General features: G+C 36.8%; 1 protein-coding gene across 1 annotated transcript in view; it reads right to left on the bottom strand.

Moving 5' to 3' along the window:
• LOC140166388 (cGMP-inhibited 3',5'-cyclic phosphodiesterase 3A-like) overlaps positions 1–25862 on the bottom strand; it is a 225972-nt gene that overhangs the window by 26297 nt on the left and 173813 nt on the right. Inside the window, 1 exon segment of the mRNA XM_072189839.1 lies at positions 1590–1783. Within this exon segment, the coding sequence (XP_072045940.1) occupies positions 1590–1783 (194 nt within the window).

Raw genomic sequence — 25862 nt, 5'->3', positions numbered from 1 at the left:
TTAAAGGCATATATCAACAGCTTTGATCTGTGCTTTCATTGGAATGCATTTCAACACACCTCTCACAAGTCCCAATACCATCAAGAGTGGTAGGCTTTAAGAATCAAAAGCGGTAGGCTTTTAGATCCATAGTTAAATGGAGTGGACATCAAGTCGTTTTACATTTATTCCACTGCCACTAGGACATATCACACCATTTAGCAGCCAACAATAATGGCACCAGTATGTCTACCCTCTAGCAGCCCCTCAATTTACCCAAGGACACAATATGTTGGCCCTAACAGGGTTCGAACCCACAACCACATGAGTTGCATGCCCACATTGTTAGGTCACCATACTCTCAATGCTAACATTGAATCAATAAGGTAAGATTCTTCCCTATTTCATCAGGGCAATTTTACGTTCATCATCATTATTTTTTGGGGGGATTGAACCTGGGACCTCTTGCATCAAAGGCAAAGACCTTAACCAGTGTGCCACTCCTTTCCCTAGTGGCACACTATTATTATTTTCCCTTTTATATATACATTAGTAAATATCTAAAAGTGCTAAAAAATGACATGTAAGGGTCTCTAAATGTGCTTTCAAAATACCAAATTGTTATGCAGTTTATTGTTTCCTATTCACATTGTTGCTCGTACATCAATTTCATTATTGCTGCCTTTAGCCTGAATGAATCATATTGCACCATATATGTTGCCCTTCATACCTGTGGTACTGTGTGCACCTGCTGTAACCAGGCAGGCATTTGTCCTGAATGAATCATATTGCACCATACACATTGTCCCTTCCTACCTGTGGTACACCTGCTGTAACCAGGCAGGCATTTGTCCCAGTCCTTCCACGATGTCACAGTCACGTTGCACCTGTTTCCCCTTTTTATTTTGTGTATCTTTTCTTAACACATTTGTATGACTCTTTTTATATGCCTAGTCATAGCTACCCATTAACAGCGTGAAACTCAATTTTAAAAGTGACAGCTGAAAAGTATGCACTTAAATCGCAATTAATATGGAGTACCCTGCAACAGGACACCCAACACCAGAAACACTGAATCTTTGCAAACAAGGTTACAGGTGCTTGTGATATGGGCTATTCCACCTGAAATCTATACACCACCTATGGAAGACATGACCTTAAGCTTCCACACAGGGTGTGTAGATTTCAAATGGTGTTCCCATTCAGGTAACCCCATTTGAAATTCACACTCTGTGTGTGGAAGATTAAGGGCATGTCTTCCATAGGGGGGCGTATGGATTTAATATGGAATAGACCAATTTCCTTGGTAATCCAGTTTCTCTCTGAATCCTTTTTATCTCTTATCAATTTGTATATTTGAAACTGATGAATATGTGACATGAGTTGATCCACACATGGAAATTGTGTAATTGAGACACAGGCACACGTATAGGCAGCAAAAAGAAGGAAAAACACTTAAGAAAATTGGCTTTATAATACAAAGTGCACAACTTTGTAACCAAGTATGCAGTGCTATAGATGCAAGGATACCATGCAAGTTGATGATGACAGTAACCATGGTAACTAAATTGTCAAAATAGCCACCTTTTACCTGGATGATCCCTTCTTACCTGTGGAGCACCAGTTGCAACCAGGAAGGCATTTGTCCTACCAGGATGATCATAGTCATGCATTGCAGCAGCAGTCAACAAGGCCATGAGTTCTAATGCCGGTAAATTACCGGCGAGTATACCATAGCTTGAGTCACATGAGATGCTTGCTCTTGGCGTTACTGTCGGTGCGACGTATGACGAATCAGAGTCATCTGGATAAAGAAATAGAATAAAAGACAATAATTAAAGTATAGTCCTGATTTTGTTTTGCATAATTTTAAGCATATAGTGCATATTTTATTTATTTATTTCATTCTTATTTAGCCTGGGTTAACCTTTCAATGCACTAGCATTGTTTTCCCAAGGTGCCCAGGTATATGCATACGTGGATCCTGTGTTTCTCTACCGCAAGTCTGAAATTGGAAGGAATTTCAGTCCAATCTGGTGTTGCTAACTTATTGACATGTCACCACTTCTCTACTCAAATCAGCAAGGGTTTGATTCCTTTAGTCATCCCCTATAAGATCAATGTATTTTTAAAACAATAAGTCCACTGCAGTGTTTTAGTTAAATGGCTTAAACTGGAAAAATATGACTCCAGCCATCCAAAGCGCCTTAAGATATAAACTCATTTATAGTTGGCCTACTTTTTTTTTTGATAACCACATTGTATAGATTTCTCATACACTAAAGAGCTAGAAGAACATGAATAACGATTTCCATTTTTTTTTGCTTCAGGAACAAATCCAGAGATAATCTGATGTGAATGTAGGACATATGGAATTGATTTAATACAGACAATACACATGATGATCTCAAAAGTAAGGAAAATTAAAATAATATAAGATGAAAAACATCCGTTATGAAGAAATTGGCTCTGGAGGCTTAACGAAATCATTTGATGGGGCCCTTATTATGTCCTGCGCCCGGGTCACATGCAATGTACAGGTGGTACGGGTATGTGTAGTGGTCAAGGGTCCCTAACTAGGCTCTACAGCAGTTCTGAAGACCCACGTTTTTATTTGCTTGTATTTTCCAACATTTTTAGTGACAATTTTGTTATAAAAATAAGCAAATATCCCTAGATTTTTTGCTTATGTATGAAATGGGTTACTAAATGTGTATTACTTGTTGGTCAAAAAATTGTAGAAAATAATGCACTTGTACTGATATGTTGATGCGTCTATATACAGAACTGGCAATCAATGACCAAACTTTCGCTATCATTCCATGAATACAAACAATACAGACAAACCATGCACATGTCATAGCCCTAGCAGGTGGACCCTGCATTGTGATGATTACATTAGTGGGACAATGTCCTGGGACAATGTCCTATATTTTATAAATTAGTTGCTATACTCATGGTTGACTATTTAATTTGCATATTATGTTTGTTGGAGTCAATATCCTCTTTCATATGATGAAAGATGCGGATGAAAGATGCCAAGTTACTTTTGATTATTCACATGGAATGGTGTATATCCGGTCATGCAGCAATACATGAGAATCTGTAAAATGTCCGCACGTAAAAATACAAGTGGATTGGTTGATTATATCAATCATATTTTGTAAGAGGAAGTTTAAACAATTACTCTTGCAACACTATGAGGCCCATTAAGTAAATTGAAATTCTCCAAAATGGGATATAAGTGACTTAGTGACTATTTGAATTGTTGATTCTTAGATCAAGTGAAGCGATGTTAAGCATTATTGATAAGCATCATTTACTTATGTCTAATTGTCTTTTAGTGTGTTGCAAAGTGAAGTTAAATTTGTAATGGTTGACAGATGTTTTATTACGCTTGGCAAGAATAGCACTTTGCAATAACCTTTCTCAAAGATGCAGGTACTAGTTACAATCATCAGTTGAATGCTAGAAGGTCATAATATAAAAAGCCCTTGCCTAGCAACACAAAAATGTTTTTAAAATGTGATATTAAAATAAATGTGTTATAAACCTGTTTTAACAACATTTAAATGTAGGATAATATAAAGCTTATGAAAACATTTTTAAAGTGTTTATAAGAAAACAATGCAGTCAAGTTAGCTCAATCAATAAGGCGTTTGACTATGGTGTGATAGGTTGCGGGTTCGAACCCTGGCGATGGTTAGTACGCTCTCATGGAAAAATTAAGTTAGCTTGAATTTCCCCTGGAACTTACATCTAATTGTCTTGTTGTAACCCATACAAAACTCGCGGAGCTGATCCTGGATGCGATCGTTATTTGTGGAACTTAATGAATGTCTAGGATGTGCGCTGTTGTAGCAGCAAAGTCCCTGTGTTGTTGCTAAATGGTTTATGGAATGATGTTGGGCAGTAGTGGTCAGTGACAACCTGTAAAGTGTGCCGAAGCTTGTGGATCAACGTCTAGATGTTGTGCCTGTGTGTAGCGCACTATAAATCAGTTTCATTTTTTGTCCATATAGGCCAGCTGGCTTGTATAAGCATTTTAACCTGGCTTGAGCATTTTGCCTTGTGCCTGGTCCCATCAGGACACAAGTGTCCCTCTGCACAGAGTGACAGTTAAACAACAAACAAATTAAAAACTGGCTCTAACACAGATTATTCACATTATTGCCCACTTTGTTTTTCTGAAGTTATTGGACGACCCTGAATTCCTTCTATGACTACAAATTCATCATCTTTGCTGATTTGTATCCGTTAAAATGATTGTCTCGTCATAAACAAGTCTCGAACATTCTATTACAATATACTTCATTCATGCATCATGGGTAAATAACCAGGCACCTATGACTACAGGTCTTAGGAAAATCAAGTTACTTAATTGTTTGAATATGAATTAAGCTCAAGAGGGGAAGTTACAGTACGGTTTGCTGTTATGAATGAGAAGAGTTCAGAATTCAAAATGTGATCTACACCATTTGCTGCTTTGAGTCATTTAATTTGATCTAATTTGCAATTGGCATTAATACCGTAAAAACTCGATAGTTAGCATATGTACTTAATATCGAGCACTTTTAAAACATGCAAACATAAAGTGCCCCATCCACAAAATGGTAAGGATTTCGAGCAAATCATCAATACACACAGTTATATATGATCAAGAAAACCTGCAAATTTGTGTCTCAACCCCATTAGCTCAGTTGGTAAAGAACCAGACTTTGGTACCATTTCATGTTTTCAAAAGCGCTTGATAGTAAGCACATATGCTCAAGTTTTTATGGTATTTGTGTACTGAACCGTATTCTCTCTTATTAAAGCACCCTCTAATAAATGCTCAGCCCTTTTTTCAACCAAACTGTTAGCTGGAAATACCATACAGTACCCAAATATGTGAGCATGCGATCACCGATTTCACCAAATGTATATAGATACGGCTATTGTGCTATTCCAGTTGAAATCCATACACCCCCTATGGAAGACATGACCTTTATCTTCCACACACTGAGTATGAATTCCAAATGGGATTCCATATATATGGGTGAATCCACTTGAAAGCTACACCCCCTGTGTGAGAGACTTAAAGGCCATGTCTTCCATACAGGGTGTCAGTGGCGGCGCCAGGAAATTTTTTTCGGGGGCATTAGGGGCAAAGTGAATTTCAGGGGGGCAAAATCAACAAAGTTTGCTAAAATTACCGTAAAAAGTGGAAATTTTCGTAATTTTGGGTTTTTCTGGGGGGGCAACAGGGGGGCAAGAGTTCTGACTGGGGGATGCCCCCCCGTGGCGCCGCCACTGCAGGGTGTATGGATTTCAATTAGAATACTCATTCTGTCTAATGAGTGGCTCCCGCTTAGAATAAGCCATAACAAGGCAGCTATTGCATATGCCGCCACATTTATCATATGCTATCTACAGGTGTCTGTGCCTTTGGGTATCATCAATTAGCACACCTCCTTACAATGCCGATTATCAATTTGACATTAAAAATTCATGATTCCCCATTTCTCTGAAACGGAAGAGGAGATTCTCACAAAGCAACAACTAATCCTTATATCAAATAAGAGAGAGAGAGAAAAAATCAGTCTCTTATGACATAAAATCTACTGAAACAAATTCCTTCACTCATCAAGTCCTTATTTTGGTTTGTTGTCACAATGGACTATTCCAGTTGAAATTCCTACACCTCTGTGGAAGACATGAGCTTAATCTTCCACACAGGGAGTATGAATTTCAAATGGGGTTACCTGAATGGGTGACTCCATTTGAAATCTACACACCTTGAGTAGGAGATTTAGGGTCATGTCTTCCATAGGGGGTATGTGGATTTTAACTGGAATAACCCAATACAACACATTAAGTGTTTGTTTCTTCTCATTCTGCTTTCCATCCTTTATCTCTTTTCCCTTTTTGTGTGTGAATATTTTAGGGTGGCACACCACATTCGCTCCTATGTGGACCAGCCCCTCCATATGACTCCTTGTAAATGCATTACATTAAAGTAAGACTTTTTTTTGTTAACTTTTAGTCACCAGAATTCACACACAGTACTGCAATTGGAACAACCAGTATTATTTTCATGACATGTGATACAATGAAACTCCATGGAAAGGAAGCAAGAATGGTTGGTTCAGTGCTGGAAGTGGTAACTATTCCTGGCAATAAAGTCTGATTCTTACTCCACATCGCAGCGCTGAAATCTAAGCCAGGGTTTTACGAGCTCGGCGGTGAAAATTCTCATCGCGCAGTGGAAATTTCGGGCCATGATGGAGTTAGATTTTGTTCAACTTTATAGCATCGAGCTGTGATATCGGAGACGCGCACGCTTGTGATTGGCTGCTGGAAAATCAAGGTCGACAGAATGACCTTAAAGGAGATGCAGACCCCACATGCTTTAAAACATTGTGTGATGAAATTAAGATGTACATTAATTTCATTATGCGGTGCAGCGATATTTTAAAAAGCATTACATCGCTGCGATGTGGAGTAAGAATCGCAGAGCTGCCAACATTGGAATATATGTAAATGCAGAAGATTTCTGCTAAGTGTAAAAAAAGCTTAGGATGTGGCGCTCTCACGCCAAGGGCAGTGGCCCTTGAGTGGGATCAGCACCCCGAAAGCTCCTGGATGTTAGGTTTTTGAGACCCTTAAAAAAAAGGCTACTCAACCTTTTTTTTTTTGCAAAATGACAGGACAGTGGACGTATAATTGATTTTGTTTTGATTTTTTAGCCAGATGGCTGTAAATGCAGAAGATTTAGCCAGATGGCTGCAAATGCAGAAGATTTAATATGTTTTGCAGAAGACAGACGATTTTCAGCAAATGAGGAAGTCTTCTGCAGGATCAAGAAGGGTTGACAGCTCTTGAATCGGACTTAACCAATAGCACTCCAGTGGGCTTGGTGGCTACTTTGCAGCCATCAAGCACCAGAGGTGTTGCAAGAGCCTTGGGGGCTCATGGACAAGGAGCAGTGTGGAGCATTTTTAACATCTCCTTTATCAACCCCTTTCCCCATTATTCAGTTCATTTTCACTTTTGCTCACTAATAAGGGCCCCTGAACCCTCTGATATTTTGCTTTACATTTTTTAGAAAGTTTCCTAAACAGAATTAATTCATCTTAAACTGCATTCAAAAGATACACCAAAACATGTCAATACAATTTCAAAAACTCATTCCAAATTTATAGAAAAATTGAAAAGTCAAAGCAATTATGAAGTGCAAAAATAGCTCAAAACCACTTTTTCACAAATTTATAGAAAAATTGAAAAGTCAAAGCAATTATAAAGTGCAAAAATAGCTCAAAACGAGTTTTTCATTAGTTTACAAGCCTACTAAATATATTGTGGCCTTGAAGGGCTTTGATAGCCATATGCAGGTTTAACATGTTCCAAACAATAACTAGAATTTAGCATAAAAATAAATAAATAAATGTAGATATTTATATAGCGCTTTATGCCGTAAACAGCCTCAAAGGGCTTTACATTTATTCTGCCGTCATTAGAATATGTCGGAACCACATTTGCAGCCTACAAGTGGTGCAGGGTCCATCAGTACAACGACTGTGACTACCCCTAACAGCTTCCCATTGCACCTGGGTGGGGTGAGGCATGCGAGGCAAAGCGCCTTGCCCAAGGGCACAACACGGTGGTGGGACGGGGAATCAAACCCACGCACGTCGAGCAAGCTCTCAGATTATGAGTCCAAAGCCGTAACCACTGAACCACCGTGCCCTCTATAAGCATATTTTGCCAAAAAACCTATTGAAGACCGCCAATTGCCCCCCTCCCCCAAATCACGTCACTATAATACGTCTTACAAGTTCCGAGAAATTGCACCCATGCAGGGAAATTTATGTAAATTAGCTACCAAATTAGCATATTTTGCGACAAAAACCTAATAAAATTTGAAAAATCACTAATTACCACAATCACATCATTATATGCCTTCCCAGTTCCGAGAAATTGCACTCTCAACCTCGGACGGACAACCACAAGTGGATGCATAAAAACCGGTCCCAACCGCCAGTTGTGTCGGGATGCCAGCAATGACGGGCAGTTGGGTTTGATTCCATGCCAATCTTACCGAAATTACAAAGATGTAAAAGTTCAATGAAAAGCTCAATATTGAAAATATTTCATTACGTAGGTTTTGGAAGTTGCAAGAAACTCAACGTTTCTCAAGCTTAATTTGACAGAGTTTAAGTCTGGGGAAAAAGGGGGGATAACAAAACACATTCCACATATGGATTTCAAAATCTTTGTAATCTTTGAGACAAACTATTTCGTTGCCTAATCTTCAAGCAAATGAACCAAAATCAATTTCAATCTTCCAATTAACCATGCCCATTTTGTGAGCTAGAATAAGCTAAACCCCAATCAAAATGGGCTATTCCACTTGAAATTCATACACCCCCTGGAACATGACATTAATTTCCCACACAGAGGGTGTTGATTTCAAATGGAGTCACCCATTCAGGTAACCACATTTGAAATTCACACTCCCTGTGTGGGAGATTAAGGTTGTGTCTTCCATAGGAGGTGTATGGATTTTAAATAGAATAGCCCAAATAGGCCTTTAATTCTTGATGAGATGCTGAAAACAATCAAATTCAAAAGAACTTTCCTTGGTCATATCTAAGAGTCAATTTCATCACTTTCATTATACTTCATCATGTTAGTAATATTAGGCTATTCCAGTTGAAATCCATACACCCCCTGTGGAAGACATGACTGTAATCATCCACACAGGGAGTGAGATTTCAAATGGAATCAGCCATTCAGGTAACCCCATTTGAAATCTTCACTCCCTGTGTGGGAGATTAAGGACATGTCATCCACAAGGGGTGTATGGATTTCAACTAGAGTAGCCCATTAATTATATTCTAGCTATTATCTGCAGGTTTACATAAAAATTTTGCTACATATAGTGTTTTGTACAAACAAATAACTTAAGCATTTCCGCACTTATGATGAAATTACCAGAAACAAATGACGTCAATGACACGGCTGAAAGTGTGAAGTTACATAGAAAAAATTAAACAAGAAAAAAATTGTTATTATAAGAAGGATTTGGACAACTTTACCTTGATTGATGCAATCAAAACTCAAATTTGATGTTTGCAAAATATTGCTATCTATTTCATCATATATTTGGTAATATATGAAGTGATAAAGATAGATGGAGTACTAGACCTCGGGGACATGCTACATTATGGGTAGCATTTTCGGCCTTAACCCCTATTTCTAGGCCAATTATTGTATGGGATGGATCCTCTTCAAAAGTTTCTCTATTTTGTTTAAAATACGTTTTTTGGGATTTTGGGCCAAAAATGAGCATTTTGGCCCAAATTAAACCTCACAGATGAACTTATCAAGTCTTTGCCATTCTAAAAATGTATACTTTTATATACTTTAGACCAACAATTTAGCAGTTATGAGGCCCGAAAGTTTCCATAATTCCAGGGTTCAGACCAACCTTAAAGCCTATAGAAAGGCAGAAATTCTCAGGTTTTTTTAAATTAAAATTGCTTTCCTGTTACAAGAAATGCAAGTAAAACAATCTATATTATTTTCCTAACTCTTCAGAGTTTCCACACCATTGGGTTATTCTATTTAAAACCCACACTACCCCTGTGGAAGATTTTGGAAATATCTTCCACAGGGGGAGTACAAATTTCAAATAGAATTAACACATTAGCAGCTCCTTTTGAAACTCACTCTCCCTCTGGGGAAGATTCAGGCTGCATCTTTCTCAGAGAGTGTATGAAATTCAAATGCAGTTCCACTCATTCCACTTAAAATTCTTACTCCCCCTGTTGCAAATATTTCCAAAATCTTCCACAGGGGTAGTGTGGATTTTAAATGGAATAACCCATTGACTGACAGCAGGAAAGGAATCACATAGCTATGATTAAATACAAATGTCCTATTTTGTAACAAAATTTAATTCAAATTTACAACATTTTACTCACAAATTTCACTGGTTATTTGTGAAAAACATGACTTGCGGCGTCAACAAGACCTACATTTTGCCAATTACCTGAACATGCTTCACATTTCCTGTCATTGCATGCTAAAACATGTTGAATAAAATTGAGACATTAATGTGAACATAGTCTAAGTAAACCATCAATCCTTGCAGCCATGCAGACATCGGTATTGAGTGCTGAGCAGTGATCGAATTTAGGAAAAATAAATGGTTGTCCCACGGACAACCAGATTACAATTTCTGGTTGTCCGTCTAAGTTTTTGGTTGTCCGTAGGCTTACAAATGTGACTTTTGGCTAGATTTATGGTTGTCCGGCGGACAACCGAATCAGTATTTTTGGTTGTCCGGCGACTTTTTTAGTTGTCCCGGGCAACCGGACAACCAAAATTTCGAACCCTGGTGCTGAGTACTATAATATAGGTTTCCATTATAGTTGCTTATTACTACTAAGCAATTAGAAAAGAACACAAATTTGTCTTTAGGGGACGGAAAAAAACCCTTTCTTCAGGCCTGAGCGACCCAGATTTTGCATTTTGGGGGGATTTTTTTTATCAGTACGAAATCAAAAACATCTGTTTTTTCTTTTTAGCTGAAGTGGATTGATAAATGACTGACATTTTTAGAATTGTTTTTGAAAACATTTGCAAAAAAAAATTCACATTTTTTAAAGATTTTACAAGCTGGGTCACTCCATATCAAATCAAGGAGGCGCCCCACCTGACCCCCTCAGATTTGATTTATATTTTAGTCATATGTTGTACCTGTAAAAATATTAAAAACCTGCAAATTTGAGGTCTGTAGCTCTTACGGATTTTCTGTGGCAGCCATTTAAAGTTGGAGTAGGGGAGTCTAAATTTGGACCAAAAGTTGCCCTTTAAATAAATTTCAACTTTGGGCGTTTGTGCCTTCTTTATAAAAAGAAAGAGAGGTCTGAAACTTTGCATACACACTAACTGCATGCACAATTTGTCAAAAAATAAAAAATAAAAAAATTCTGTAATTGCGCGTTGTGTCACGGGCTCATTAAATATGCAAGAAAAAATGTAATGTTTTGTAAACTGGCAAGTTTAGCCCCCCTAAATTCACATTTTTTGTCAGATTAATTATTTTTTGTTGTCACCGATGCTATATATAGGATAAATACAATGCATACCCAAAAAATTGGGGTCACAACTCATTTACATTTCGAACATCGCCCTCACGAAGATGGAATTTATTGCACATTCAACATTTTCAGGGGGCCCAAAGTCGATGTGGTCCACCTTCAAAGTTTATAAAACATCACTTTTATATAACTACAAGTCTTAAATTACAACTTTGCTAAGTCCCAGTAATTGTATAGGTTGACTTCATATAAAAAATGACAAGCCCAAAGTTAACCATTTGCTTATGATTGCATGTAGTGCAAATGTGCGGAATTCGGAAGGCTTGAAAGTCAAATTGGCCCCAATATTGAAAATAAAATGGAAATAAAAGTAAATAGGGCCAATAACTATGCATCTAGTCATTTATTTTCAATATTGTGGCCATTTTGACTTTTAAACCTTCCGAATTCGGCACATTTGCAGTACATGCAATCATAAGAAAACGGTCAACTTTAGGCTTGTCGTTTTATATGAAGTCAATCTATAAAATTAATGGGATTGAGCAAAGTTGCAATTTAAGACTAGTAGTCATATAAAAGTGATGTTTTATAAATTTTGAAGGTTGACCACATCGACTTTGGGCCCCCTGAAAATGTTGAATTTGCAATAAATTTCATCTCTGTGAGGGCGCTGTTCGAAATGTAAATGAGTTGTGACCCCAATTTTTTGGGTATGCATTGTATTTATCCTATATATAGCATCGGTGACAAAAAAAAAATTAATCTGACAAAAAATGTGAATTTAAGGGGGCTAAACTTGCCAGTTTACAAAACATCTTCGTGAGGGCGCTGCACTCCAACTTTAAATGGCTACCATAGAAAATCTGTATATATTGAACACGAAATGGAAATACAAGTAAATAGGGCCAATAACTACTCATCTAATCATTTATTTTTAATATTGTGGCCAATTTGACTTTCAAGCCTTCCGAATTCGGCACATTTGCACTACATGCAATCATAAGAAAATGGTCAACTTTGGGCTTGTCATTTTATATGAAGTCAACCTATACAATTACTGGGACTTAGCAAAGTTGTAATTTAAGACTAGTAGTTATATAAAAGTGATGTTTTATAAATTTTGAAGGTGGACCACATCGACTTTGGGCCCCCTGAAAATGTTGAATTTGCAATAAATTTCATCTTCGTGAGGCGCTGTTCGAGAAATGTAAATGAGTTGTGACCCCAATTTTTGGGTATGCATTGTATTTATCCTATATATAGCATCGGTGACAACAAAAATAATTAATCTGACAAAAATGTGAATTTAGGGGGCTAAACTTGACAGTTTACAAAACATTACATTTTTTCTTGCATATTTAATGAACCCGTGACACAACGCGCAATTACAGAATTTTTTTTTTATTTTTATTTTTGACAAATTGGGCATGCAGTTAGTGTGTATGCAAAGTTTCAGACCTCTCTTTCTTCTTTTTTTATAAAGAAGGCACAGACTCTCTAAGATGAAATTTATTTACGGGGTAACTTTTGGGTCAAAATTTAGACCTCCCTACTCCAACTTTTAATGCCTGCCACAGAAAATCCGTAAGAGCTACAGACCTCAAATTTGCAGGTTTTTAATATTTTTACAGGTACAACATATGACTAAAATATGAAGCCAATCTGAGGGGGTAAGGTGGGGCGCCTCCTTGATTTGATATGGAGTGACCCAGCTTTTATTCATTTCAGTAAGCAATTTCCAGAAATGACAAAAAACTGACCGACCGACCAACCCTACTTAGCAATTCTGTCTGTCCGTACAATGGGTGGTTTTTGCCACCTTATGGAATTATTTGAACTGAAAATATATCGCAAAGAGTCACTACCCAAGATCAGAATTCTAAACATGTGCATCAAATTTTCCAACTAATACAGCAAACAGCCGAAACACCCAATTAATGTGCTGCACATTTGACATTTTATCTCAAATACGTTGCCATAGAGACTTTCAATTTAAAAGATGTAATTATACCCAAGTTGCACTTAAAACCATTGAAATTGTTGTGTGTGCTGTCATCCATAACCAGTCATGTTGAATATTGCTTATTGCACTGGCTTTAATAAAGGGCTATTCCATAACTTGCCTTACCGGGAAGATTTAAAATTAAAGTCTTCCACAGCGGGAGTATGTTTTTCAAATGGAATCGGCTAGGGTTGATTATTTTTAGACCTATATTCCTCTTGAATATGGCTTTTATGAGTTTTCAAATGGAATTCTCTATTCTAAAACATGTCAAAAGTAGTGTGACCCACGTACCCTGTGGAAGACTTTAGCCTGCTCTTCCACAGGGGAGGGGGGATTTCAAGTAGAATAGCCCAGTAAGCATCTTGTCACTGCACACTTGATAATTCTGCAAGTTGACGATGATAACTTTTAAAATTACACAGAGCCTGAAGTCGTTTAACAGAGTCACTGTGTTTTGAATTCGACCCAGAGCAACTTTCACCAAATTCAAACTCGACTTCAAACCCGGCTTTTGCAGCGTAAATGAACGCCCAGTTAGAAGTTGAGTTCATAATGGTTATTTGAAGCATGAGTAAGAAATTTATTTTAGCTGATTTCTGTGTATACACCCATTTCAACAAAAATACTTTATACTAATCCTTAGTCGCAATCTCAATCCAATGTCATAATTGAAGTTGATTTCTATATGTGTAAACAGATCTTAGATTCATTCTGTGTGAAGACATGTCTGTTACCTTTAATAAGCCTAACGTCTACAAGATATCAATAAACACACATATATGGCAGCCATGATAAGCATGACTTATTACTACATCACAGATCTGTGGCAGCATCAATACATATCCAAGCTCTACAAAATTGAGACAAATCGAGCCAATCTCTCTCACACTGATAGTCACGAAACACCATAATGTTGACCTAATTTTCCTGGCAACTTAATTAGCTGTGAACATAGGTTACACAACCATATTTATTGCCTATGATGTATCTAATGTTCTGTATAACTTCATAAAGTCGGAACATGAGTACGACGACCTTTTTACATAAATTTTGCCATGTTTTATTATTGCAAAATGAGACAGGATCTAATATACTAAGATGGGAAAGGAAGCAATTTTGAAAATTGAGTTATTAGCAATATCAACTTGCCAGTTACTGAAGTACTTAAAGTTATGAGTTTTTCCACAGCCAATTTTCTTATATATTTTAATGTTTTTTGCTCCATATTTTTGCCTGCATTTCAATATCAAAATTGCCATGGTTTGATCAGATACTATAAAAGTGGACATTTTTGCGCTACATTTATTTTCACATTTCAAGCTGCTACCGCGAAAATAACAAGACGCAAATATATTTCTCTTGTGTATATGTCAATTCAATTAACTTAAAATCGTGAATTTAAAAAAAAAGGGAAACAGCTTATATTTGACAAGCACAAAAATTAATGGCAGGAAATTTTCGGGGAAATTTTTTCTTTTACGGTAATGTCTTCAATAGTGAGTTGAACCTTGCTTCATTGAATATTCAAGGCATGTCTTATTTCATTATTAATACTGTCTACTGGTGACATTAACAATGTAATAAAACACCTTTCCAAAATGTAATTACCACTGTCAATAAATAGTTCTCAATTTTAACTAAATACTGAAAACATATTACATATTTCTGCATATCATACATGGCATGTATATTGAGGGGGGCTTTGGGGGTGTGACACCTTGGGTAAAAGCAGGGGCCGGCACAAGTAAAGGGCAGCAGAAGAAGGGGAAATATAGATAAAAAGTTTGTGTTTTTAGGTTGCTAGCACTAATATCTATTTTTTCTCTCTCTCTTCACTTGATATATTGGGTCAACCTTTTCGGGCTGTTGATGAAGGTGCGGCAAAATTCACCTTTTCTCCAGCCCCCTGGATAGGAGCGGCCTGGGTAAGCCACTGTTTATGAATATACCTTCTATATTCAAACTGAAAGTAGAACATTAATGTTTCATTTTGATTTAATTTCTCTGTTCAATAGTTTTGCAATCTCCATCTCATCTCCATCTCCAATCTCACACCCCTCTCTCTCTCTCTCTACCACTCTCCCTCTATCTCTCTATCTCCCCCTCTCTTCCTCTATCTCTCTCTCTTTCAAAGAGATAACATCCTTCACCTATGCTCTAATTGTGCTCTTGCTGTTAGGCTGCACTCAAAATGTCAAGTCAATCCCACAGTTTCAAAACGGCTGTTTGTTAATCGACAAAACTTGAAAATCATTCAAATTATTTACATCTCCCGATTCTATCGTAAACAGGAAGTCAGTCTTGATGTTGAGTTATCAGAGCTAAGCGAAGCGCTATTCAGATAGTTCCTAATGTAAAGTATAGCAAGATGTGTGCTAGACGATGCAGTTATGGCATCGGAAACTGTTCTCAGTTTTCGTCTATACTCTCAAGTGTAACAGAATGAATCAAAAGAGTGAGTATTTATGAACTCCAAAAAGAGTGAAAGTCACTTTTAGAGTTTTTTTTGTTCACTCTTTTAAATTTAAAGAGTAGCATGTGACAGGGATTGAGTTTTAAGGCACATGGGTGCAAATACTTCAATTCCTAATCTTCTTACTGAGTACAATTTAATAGCACACCTGACAGCCCGCCTTAACGTTTCCAAAAGTGCAATTTGTAGCATGCCTGTTAATTTCAAAACTTTAACCCTGATGTGATCTTGTTAATTTCAAGTGATTTGCCAAGTGAATGTGACTTGCAGTTGGGCTTACAGTCAATCTATAAAGCATTTGACTATGGTGCGAGAGGTTGCGTGCGGGTTCAAACCCCTGCGGTGGTTTATTATGCTCTTTTTCTTGTTGTAACCCATACGCAACTCGGGGAGCTGTCTGGAATGTGGAATGTCTAGGGTGTGCGCTTCTAAGTAGCAAAGTCCCAGATTTGTTGTTAAATGGTTTATGGAATGATGTGAGGCCGTAGTGGTCAGCGACAAAAAGTAAAGTGTGCCGAGGCTTGTGGATCAAAGCTGAGACGAATTAGGTATATACGTCTCAGGATCAAAGTCTAGGCATTGTGCCTGTGTGTAGCCCACTATAAATCATTACGCTTTAAAAAAATTAGTTACAAGAGTTGCAAAGTTTACTATACATGTATCGGAGATTGAAAAACAGGTTCTCAGGCGATGTCTAATCATATTCGGGGCACTCAAGTATGATAGTGTATGCATGCGTGACCAAATTTTCTTTAAACACCCCCTAAACAAGTTTTACCCTACCAGCAAATTTAGGCCCTTAATAAGGTAATTTAATATAAAATCATGAATTAAAAAAAATGGGAAACAGCTTATATTTGACCCTGTTCACATTAGGAAATTTTCTCCTTTCGACGAACCTCGAACGAAGATTAAAAATTGTTTTTATAATGTGTACGCACTTTTCTTCCTTCGATGAAGATTAAAACTGCTTCGTTCAACAAAGCTAAAAAGGTTGTTTTGACGAAGGAATACTTCGTTTGACGAAGCTAATTTTGTAATGTGTACGCTCGCTTCGTTCAACGAAGGAAATTGAACATGTGACAAGTGACCTTCGCCGGTTTTACTATAGCCGGGCGTTAATAGCTTCCTTCGAGCTTCGTTAATTTTCATTAAATGTGTACAGTGCAATGTCTTCATTCGGTCTTCGTTCAGCATAATGTGTACGCATGCTTAATTAGTTAATCAAGATTAACTTATCTTCGTCGAATGAAGAAATTTTCTAATGTGAACAGGGTCTTTGACAAGCACAAAAATTAATGGCAGAAAATATTTTCTTTTACGGTAATGTCTTCAATAGTGTGTTGAACCTTGCTTCATCGAATATTCAAGGCACGTCTTATTTCATTATTAATACTGTCTACTGGTGACATTAACAATGTAATAAAAAAATCTTTCCAAAAATTAATTACCACAGTCAATAAATAGTTCTTAATTTTAACCAAATACTGAAAACATATTACATATTGCTGCATATCATACTGGCATTATATTGAGGGGGGGCTTTGGGGCGCGACCGGGATAAAAGCAGGGGCAGCAAAAAGGAAAGAGCGACAGAAGAAGGGGTGGCAAATATTATATTTCAAATATTATTATTTAAGAAAAAAGGGCGGAAAAATTGGGAAATATATACATAAAAAGTTTTTTTAGGTTGCTAGCGCTTTTTTTTTTCTCTCTTCACTTTTTCAAACCATTCCAAAAGATACTGGGTCAACCTTTTCGGGGCTGTTGATAAATTCACCTTTTCTCCAGCCCCCCCCCCCCAGATAGGAGCGGCCTGGGTATGCCACTGTATATGAATATACCTTCTATATTAAAACTGAAAGTAGAAAATTAATGTTTCATTTTAATTTAATTTCTCTGTTCAATAGTTTTGCAATCTCAATCTTCTCTCACATGCCTCTCTATCTCTCTCTCTCTCTACCCCTCTCAACTCTATGTCTCTGTCTCCCTCCTCTCTCTCTCTCTTTCAAAGAGAAAACATCCTTCACCTATGCTCTAATTGTGCTCTTGCTGTTAGGCTGCACTCAAAATGTCAAGTCAATCCCACAGTTTCAAAACGGCTGTTTGTTAATCGACAAAACTTAAAAATCATTCAAATTATTTACATCTCCAGATTCTATCGTAAACAGGAAGTCAGTCTTGATGTTGAGTTATCAGAGCTAAGCGAAGCGCTATTCAGATAGTTCCTATTGTATAGTCTGTCCACCTAGAAGTACAAAGTACAAAGTAAATAGACCTCGGAAACTGGAGGTATGAGAATAATTATTCCAGTGCAATGCTTCTTTGGCGTGCGATTTGTGCACCACGCTTTATACGCGTCGCGCTCGCGTATGACGCAAAGCATCGACCCCATCGACCCCCGATGCCACAGATTTGGTTTGTACTTCTATGTGGACAGACTGTAGCGAGACGTTGCAGTTATGGCACCCGGAACTGTTCTCAGTTTTAGTCTAGGCATTGTGCCTGTGTGTAGCCCACTATAAATCATTGCACTTTAAAAAAAATTAGTTACAAGAGTTGCAAAGTTTACTATACATGTATCGGAGATTGAAAAACAGGTTCTCAAACGATATCTAGTCATATTCAACCAGGAATCATGTAGAATTGAACCCAAATAATGTCACATTTTACACAGATTGGGTCAAATTTAACATGATTTGGGGTCAAATTTGACAATGTCTTATTTCACTATTTGACGACCCTGTTTTAAGCGTGTAGACAATCAAGCTCATGAAAGCAAATGTGTAATCAGTATTCAACCATCAAATGTGATAGGCTAGTACAGAGAAAATATCTTACCCTTCCCAGAATCCTTTGCAACATGATACATCAGCTCATTTCATCAAATGACACTCCCATACCGGGGGGGGGAGGGTCTTTGAAAAAAATGTACGGGGATGTGCCACACAGACTTTCGGATACTGACTTTCTCCATACCTACTTTTTTGCTGTTTTTGCCACCCATCAGTATACCAATTTTTCACAAAAAACACCCAAAAAGCACTCAAATTTGCCCTAATTGGGCGCTTTGGCCCAAATGCACCCAATTGGGCGCATTGGTCTCCACCGAAAACCCACCCATTGATATACCAAAATTGCTGAAAAAGGTACCCCAAAACCGTGGCACATCCCCATATACCTTCAACCAGGGAGAACCCCCTCCGGGCTCCCATTACTTTGTACAGGCTCCCTTTGTTTTCATTTTGGGAATAGACTGGCTAAACGTGGGCCGATAGTCAAGAAATAAACATACTTTGCAAGATCTTGAAGTGCTCTGGTAACTCAGATATTTTGATTGATTGATAGCAAATCAGTACAGAAAATAGACATGGGAGAAATGCATTGTGGGATGTGTAAGATATCTCCTCCTGGTCTCGTACTTCCTCAAATTAAACGGCCTTACTTTGAAAACTGCAACAGACCAAAATGACAAATAGTGATATTTGCAATAGAGAAATTGATGAAACCTATATGGACACAGACTATTATATTGATATTGTCTAGATATATGTTTCTCCAGCAGTCTGAGCGATGTATATCCACCTTTTTACAGCTGCATGATATGAGATGTACATATGATAGTTAGGGATCGTTCACAAACACTTGTAACGGGGGATTAGTGGCCGTTTTCCAACCGCTGGGCTGACCTACGTAACCCTAAACCTACATAGATAAATCCCCACCCAATATTTTGCCAGGGGGATGGTCCATACAATCATCCCCCCCAATGTTGACGCCTGTGGGTTTCTGACCAAAATAACCTCATATTTGGCCATTTTAGCCCCCAAAGTGCAATTTATTCCATTTTTATACCATATTTCAACAGTTTAGCTACAAAATGGCAAAATTTTGTACCGTAAATTTATTATGTCGCCAAAAGGTGCTAAATTCACTATACTTCAAGAAATTTTTCCAACCCCATCCCCCCAATGTCAAAAAGAAATCCACGCCACTGATCCTAACCCTAACCCAAACCCTATATCACCTGGTGGTTGAAATCCAGTAATAACCGTAACAGGAAGAAAATTCACATATTTATGTCAGGGCCCCCCTTTTGGACCTAAATAATTTTCAGGGCCCCCCTTTTTGGCCATGAAGATGCACATCAACCCATAGAAAATAGTGTAAACTCATGTTCTACAAGAAAAATTAAGGTGATATTTTAAAGGTCCCCCTTCAGAAGGATACAAATTTTCAGCCCCCCTTTTTTTTACATCAGGCCTCCCTGTTACAAGTGTTTGTGAACAGTCCCTTATCTTTGCAAGGTTTTTAAATTGCAAAATATAAACCAGAAGTGGCAGTTTGATGATCAACTGAGACTAAATCAAAAATGTGATCATCCAGAAATGTTGGTGACAAGCAATGTATGTGGAACATTAAGTGAATGAACTCCGAGTGATTCAGAATGACTGGAAATGACATTAAACTTGAGCATGACCAGGTTTGCTGCATGTTACAAAAGCAACAGCAACATTCGATACAACTTTCAAAATCCCAATCAAATATAACCCTTAACCCCATACTTGGCACTGTATTTGACTGAATTCAATAGTGTATAAATCTAAATCAACTTGTATTCCCAGTATAAATGTATCTACCATTTCTTTTATTTTATCAGATGAATATGTCCATATTCCCAATCTCGCATCATATGAGAGGCAAACAAAACTGTAGACACAGGTAGATGAGAGTACTGTATAAGTAGTCATTTTCGTGAAGGTTTTATTTTAGAGAATTTCGTGATTAGAGCTCCAACCATGAAAATAACGCCTCAAGAATGTATGCAATAATGTATTACAAGTATAGGGAAGGCTGGGCAATCCCGAAAATAACATTCGGGAAAAATGTGTCTCTCACTCCAAATCGTGAAAATATATGTATGCGAAAATTAACACTTATACAGTATATGCAGGGTTTTCCCCTTTTCTTTCACCAGCATATTAATTTGCAGTTTACCATTTGATAGATTTTAATATTCATACTTGTTATAAAATTGGCATTTAGAGTCAGCTACTTGCTACTGCGGTAAATTAATTTCAATGGAATCGTGAAACATGTGAAAGGAAGTGCTGCTAAAATAGCATTTTAAGGTTGGTCTTAACCCAGGAATTATGGAAACTTTCCAACTTAAAGAAATTTGAACCCAAAATGGTCAAAAAAAATGCTTAAATCATAAAAAAGCCTGATTTTCACCCAAATTTCAAATATTTTTGATGAAGTTGGTCAAAATTAAAATTTTTTTAAAAAAATGGCTCCTAGATATTTTGATCTAGTTTTTTTTAAAAAAATGTGGCCCAAGAATTTTTTTGTTACGTTTACCGAAAAAGAAGAGGGCCAAAAAACATTTTTTGGGGGGACTTTGGGCCTAAATTAGCATTTTGGTCCAAATTTATCAAGTCATTGCCATTCTAAATATGTACCGTATACTTTTATATACTTTAGACCAACAATTTCACAGTTATGAGGCCCGAAAGTGTCCATAATTCCTGGGTTAAGACCAACCTTAAAATACATTTTCAGGCACAAAACAGAATCACCCCCACATCCTGTATTTAACATCAGAGATGCCACTTCGTGTTGTCAAGATTTCCTAAAATGCATGGAAAAAATCCTGAAAATGCACTTTTCCTTATTCTTTTGCACAGGAAGGGTACAGCAAAATGTTCCTGAAATATTGATTAAAAATTTTCTGAAATCAGGAAATTTCCTGAAACGTGGCATCTCTGTAACATATAAGGTTTGGGAAATGTTGAAGGTCAGTGTAGAACAAGGGGTAACCATTACCGTAAAAACTTGATAGTTAGCATATGTGCTTACTATTGAGTGCTTTTAAAACATGCAAACATGAAGAGCCACATCCACAAATGTGTAAAGGGTTTTGAGCAAATCATTGATAAACATAGTTATATACGAACAAGTAAACCTGCAAATGTGTGTCTCAACCCCATTAGCTCAGTTGGAAAAGCGCTGGACTTTGTACAATTTCATGTTTTCAAAAGCGCTCGATAGTAAGCACATATGCTAACTATCAAGTTTTTACGGTATTTGCATAGTTAGAATTTAGGTTTAATATTGGGGTATGTCACCCCTGTAATGTGAGGTACTGCAGTTATTTCAATTTTCATTTTTATATCTAATTTCAACTTCTTTGCATTTTATTGTCTACTCACAGATGAATATATATAACAACTATAAGACACTTAACTATTAGTTGCAAGCATATGCTTGTGTCTGCCCATGCAATATGCTCATACATGCACTTGTGAGCATCAAGTACAAGTACCAGCATATCATAAGCTTTTTCTATCAATTATTCTTTTATTGCTCTTACCAGGGTTAAGTTGTTATGTTTAAGAGCTTTGTTACAAAACCCCTTACATCCACTTGAGCAATTTTGAGAACACATAAAAAAATCATCAAAAAAGTACTGATATATGGGGGTTTGCAACAAAAGCAGTTTTTGGCGGGATGCTTGGGTAGGATGAACATCCTGCCAAAAACTGCTTTTGTTTAAAACCCCCCGTATATCAGTGACTTTTTTGATGATTTTTTTGATGTGTTCTCAAAATAGCTCAAGTGGATGTAAGGGGTTTTGCAACAAAGCTCTTCATATGGTCGAATCCAACCAAAAGTGTCCACGGGCCAAAAATAAACGTCCGAAATAAAAATGTCTCCACAATTTTTTCCTTTTGCCCATTGATTGATGACATATTGGCCTTATAGGAACCAAAAGTGCCATTACTAATCTTGAAAAATAAATCCAGGACGTGTGATAGTAAATGTGATATCAAAACCCAATGTTACCTACGAATACCACTAGGATGCTTTCACTATCGCAATACTAATCAACCTAAAACAAATGGAATATTCCCATTAACGCTTTTTTCGTGTAATGTAGACCACAGGGTGTCAGGAAAATGCTAGCTCAACCAGAAAATATTTGTTTTATTTTTATAACGCGATCAATATGATCTTAGTCAATTTATGCTAGTTTATTTTTGAAAATGAAGTTTAGGTCAGTTTCTGTATTTTATTTATCAAATGAGTGTGAATCAATTTACACATTGTATAAGAACAGTATGATATATGTTTTCAAGAATATTAGGAATTATACGCATACACCTAACGCTTTATACAATGAAAAGGTGAAGAAACCCGGTATTCGTAGGTAACATGAGTGATTTAACAATATCTATATTGAGTTTATAGGTTTTAATTTTGCTATTATGGTAATGAATTAATAAAATGGTAGTTTTAGATCTCTTTCAGATGGTACGTCCAAATGAATAAATGCTATTACCTTAGATAAAAAAAATGTTGATGCTTTTAGCAAGATTTTGACCACTTCATTTTGATATACAAGTAGTTAATCAGCAATTTTACATAATAAATAATTGTTGAATGAATCCGTATATGGGTAATAATAGTGTCCTGGGGTACCGCTTAAAGTTTTTGACAATTAATTTCCATTGGTAGGGACACTTCATTACACATCTCATATATTATGCTGTATTTGTAAGTAACATTTCAGTATTTGTAGGTAAGAATTAGACTTTTGGTGGATATCGCAATCAAAACTTCATTTTATAAAGCACTTTGAATGTATTATTTTCTTTATGTGCGTTTATTGATACTTTAGACCCTATCATGTATTAATAATGTCGGTTCTGGCGGTTGAAAGAGGATTGAAGTAAGAAACAAAGGCACTAAAGTGACTTTAATTTGCTTAATTGCACACAAATCGCTTAAAACCGTTATTGCAGACTTGTGAAGTCCATCTTGGAGTCAGTTACGTCTTGTGGCCTTTCGTTTGAGGGCAACTACAATTAGCTTCATACCAGGGTCCATCAATGTGTTGTCTAGATCATGAGACAATGAGAACAGTCGTTTTTTCCATGGTATTCGTAGGTAACCTTAGCGAAAACGTCAAAAGTTACCTTCGAATAAACCAATTTGGACACAAATTACTCAGAAACCAGAAGGTCGGTAAACATTTAAAATGAAGCACACATGACAGTTGACAAATCCAAGTATTTATCCCCTTCTAATCTTCTTTGAATCTGATTTTTCTTTCAAATGAGCAGACCGTCGTCTATTTCAGTACATATTTTTCACCAATTAAGCCGTATTCAGTTTTGCATGGTGGGCATGTATGTGAATTCGCAACTTTCATTGACATATGATTTGATAGCAAACATACAGGCCTTCGTTATGTACCAATATGGGCATTGGCATGAATGGCGGTGTTTCACAATACTGTCATGATGTCAAAGTGTATTCGTAGGTAACATTCGGTTACCGAAATTTACCTACGAATACTTGCTTTTACTGTTGACATCTCAGAAATATTTAAACGCAGGTTATTGAAACTTGGTAGAAATAAAGAGTGTATTACCCTGCACCTATTGCTTAACTATTGTTTACTATTCTCTCACTTTGTGGAAATGGCACAGCTTTTAACATGTATTCGGAGGTAATGCAAATTTTTTACCAAACCTACCTTTGTGCCATTTAGAATTTCTGGCAGCTATACACAATAATAAAGATGTCCGAATGCAATGCATTTCAGTATTGGACATATCAAAGCTTGTATCAATTGCGCATTTATTAGTGATTTCCATTTTTTTAAGATATATCTAGTGCTATGAAAAATTGTATTCAGTAGGTAATGTAAAAAATACCACTCAAAAAATTATCACAAAAATTCATAATTATGTACAAATATGAGAAAAATTGAACAGGCAATTTTTGAATACACACCTTTCAGGAAATCAATATAGATTCAATCCAATGACTTCTTTTCATAACTGATTTAGATGTTTTTAAAAATACTGTAAGAAATATTTTGAAAAAATGGGTAAAAATAGCATGTTTTGGGGTCTCTGTGTCTAAGTTTTTCACAGAAGGGGTCTTATTATATATGGGTTGAAGCGTATGATCAAGGCGAATAAACACAATACAAAAACGAATGCCAATTGATTAATACTTTTAAGTTATGGCCCTGAACACGCCGTGTACACTTTTTGTTGGATTCGACCATATACTGGCCAAATGTCAGGAAAATAACCAAAAATCAATGTACTTCAATATGTGATACACCCCACGACGAAGGAGTTTTCAGGCTCACCATTAGTATGAGATCAGGATGAGGGAATGCACTCAACGTGACTGACAGGTGCAGAGCGTGTGCAGCACTTATGGGCTTTCTGGACTGATATAGGTTGGGTTCAACTTTTCTATCCAACATTTTCTAGAACTGAGTACATGACTGTTTTGTTATGATGACCACAACATAGATTTCACTCCCACGGATCAAAGGAGAATTCGTAACAGTTTTAACAATCTTGGCAATCTGAATGGCTTATCCTCATATCTGAACCGTGTTATATCTCGCAATAGATATGCACGTACTACATAATGTGGTATGATCAAGCAAAATCAGTATGAAGTCGGACATATTCCATTTTCAGTTTCTTATAGGATTGTAAACACCATTTGCAAAGCTACATTTTGCAGAAAAGCTCATTACATTTGGACAAACAGTTCAAAAGATATGAGCAGTTAAAGAGTTTTGAAAAACAATAGGAAACAAAAGGAAATACTTTATTTGTTTGGCTATATCTCAAAATCAATTTCCGGCTTCCAACTGATTTTGCTTGATTACATCACATATGACAACTACACGCAAGCATATGTCGTGGCATTCACCACCTTGTTCCACTAGTTTTATTCTCTAAGACTCTGTTTACACACAGAGAAGTCGACATCAATTGCGACATCAAATTCAAATTATGACTGTAAGGATTAGTATAAATTACTAGTAGACTTCAAAACAAATTTTGACTTGGAACGCCATCACTTGCTCATGCTTCAAATAACCATTACCAACTCGACTTCTAATTGTGTGTTTATTTACACTGGAAAAGTCGAGTTTGAATTTGACAATTGTTGATCTGGGTCGTCATTAGAAAAGTCGACTTCTGAAGTCCAGTTCAAAATGCAGCGACCCTGTTTACACACTAATGAAACCCGAGTTCAAAACGCAGCGACCCTGTTTCCAAACAAATGAAGCGAGTTCAAAACGCAGCGACCCTGTGTACAAACAAATGAAATTGAGTTCAAAACAGTCAAACTACTCTAAGCCTAAAATTAACACTAGTCTCTCAAACATGCTCATCTATCAGTACACAGTTCTGTAACCCCAATATACTTGTACACTCATAGAATGACCTTTGAATATTTGGGTACAAAAATTGCACATCTGGTTATGAGT

Source organism: Amphiura filiformis, chromosome 12, assembly GCF_039555335.1.
Source record: "Amphiura filiformis chromosome 12, Afil_fr2py, whole genome shotgun sequence".
Lineage (NCBI taxonomy): Eukaryota > Metazoa > Echinodermata > Ophiuroidea > Amphilepidida > Amphiuridae > Amphiura > Amphiura filiformis.
This window is presented reverse-complemented; position numbering and strand designations above follow the sequence as displayed.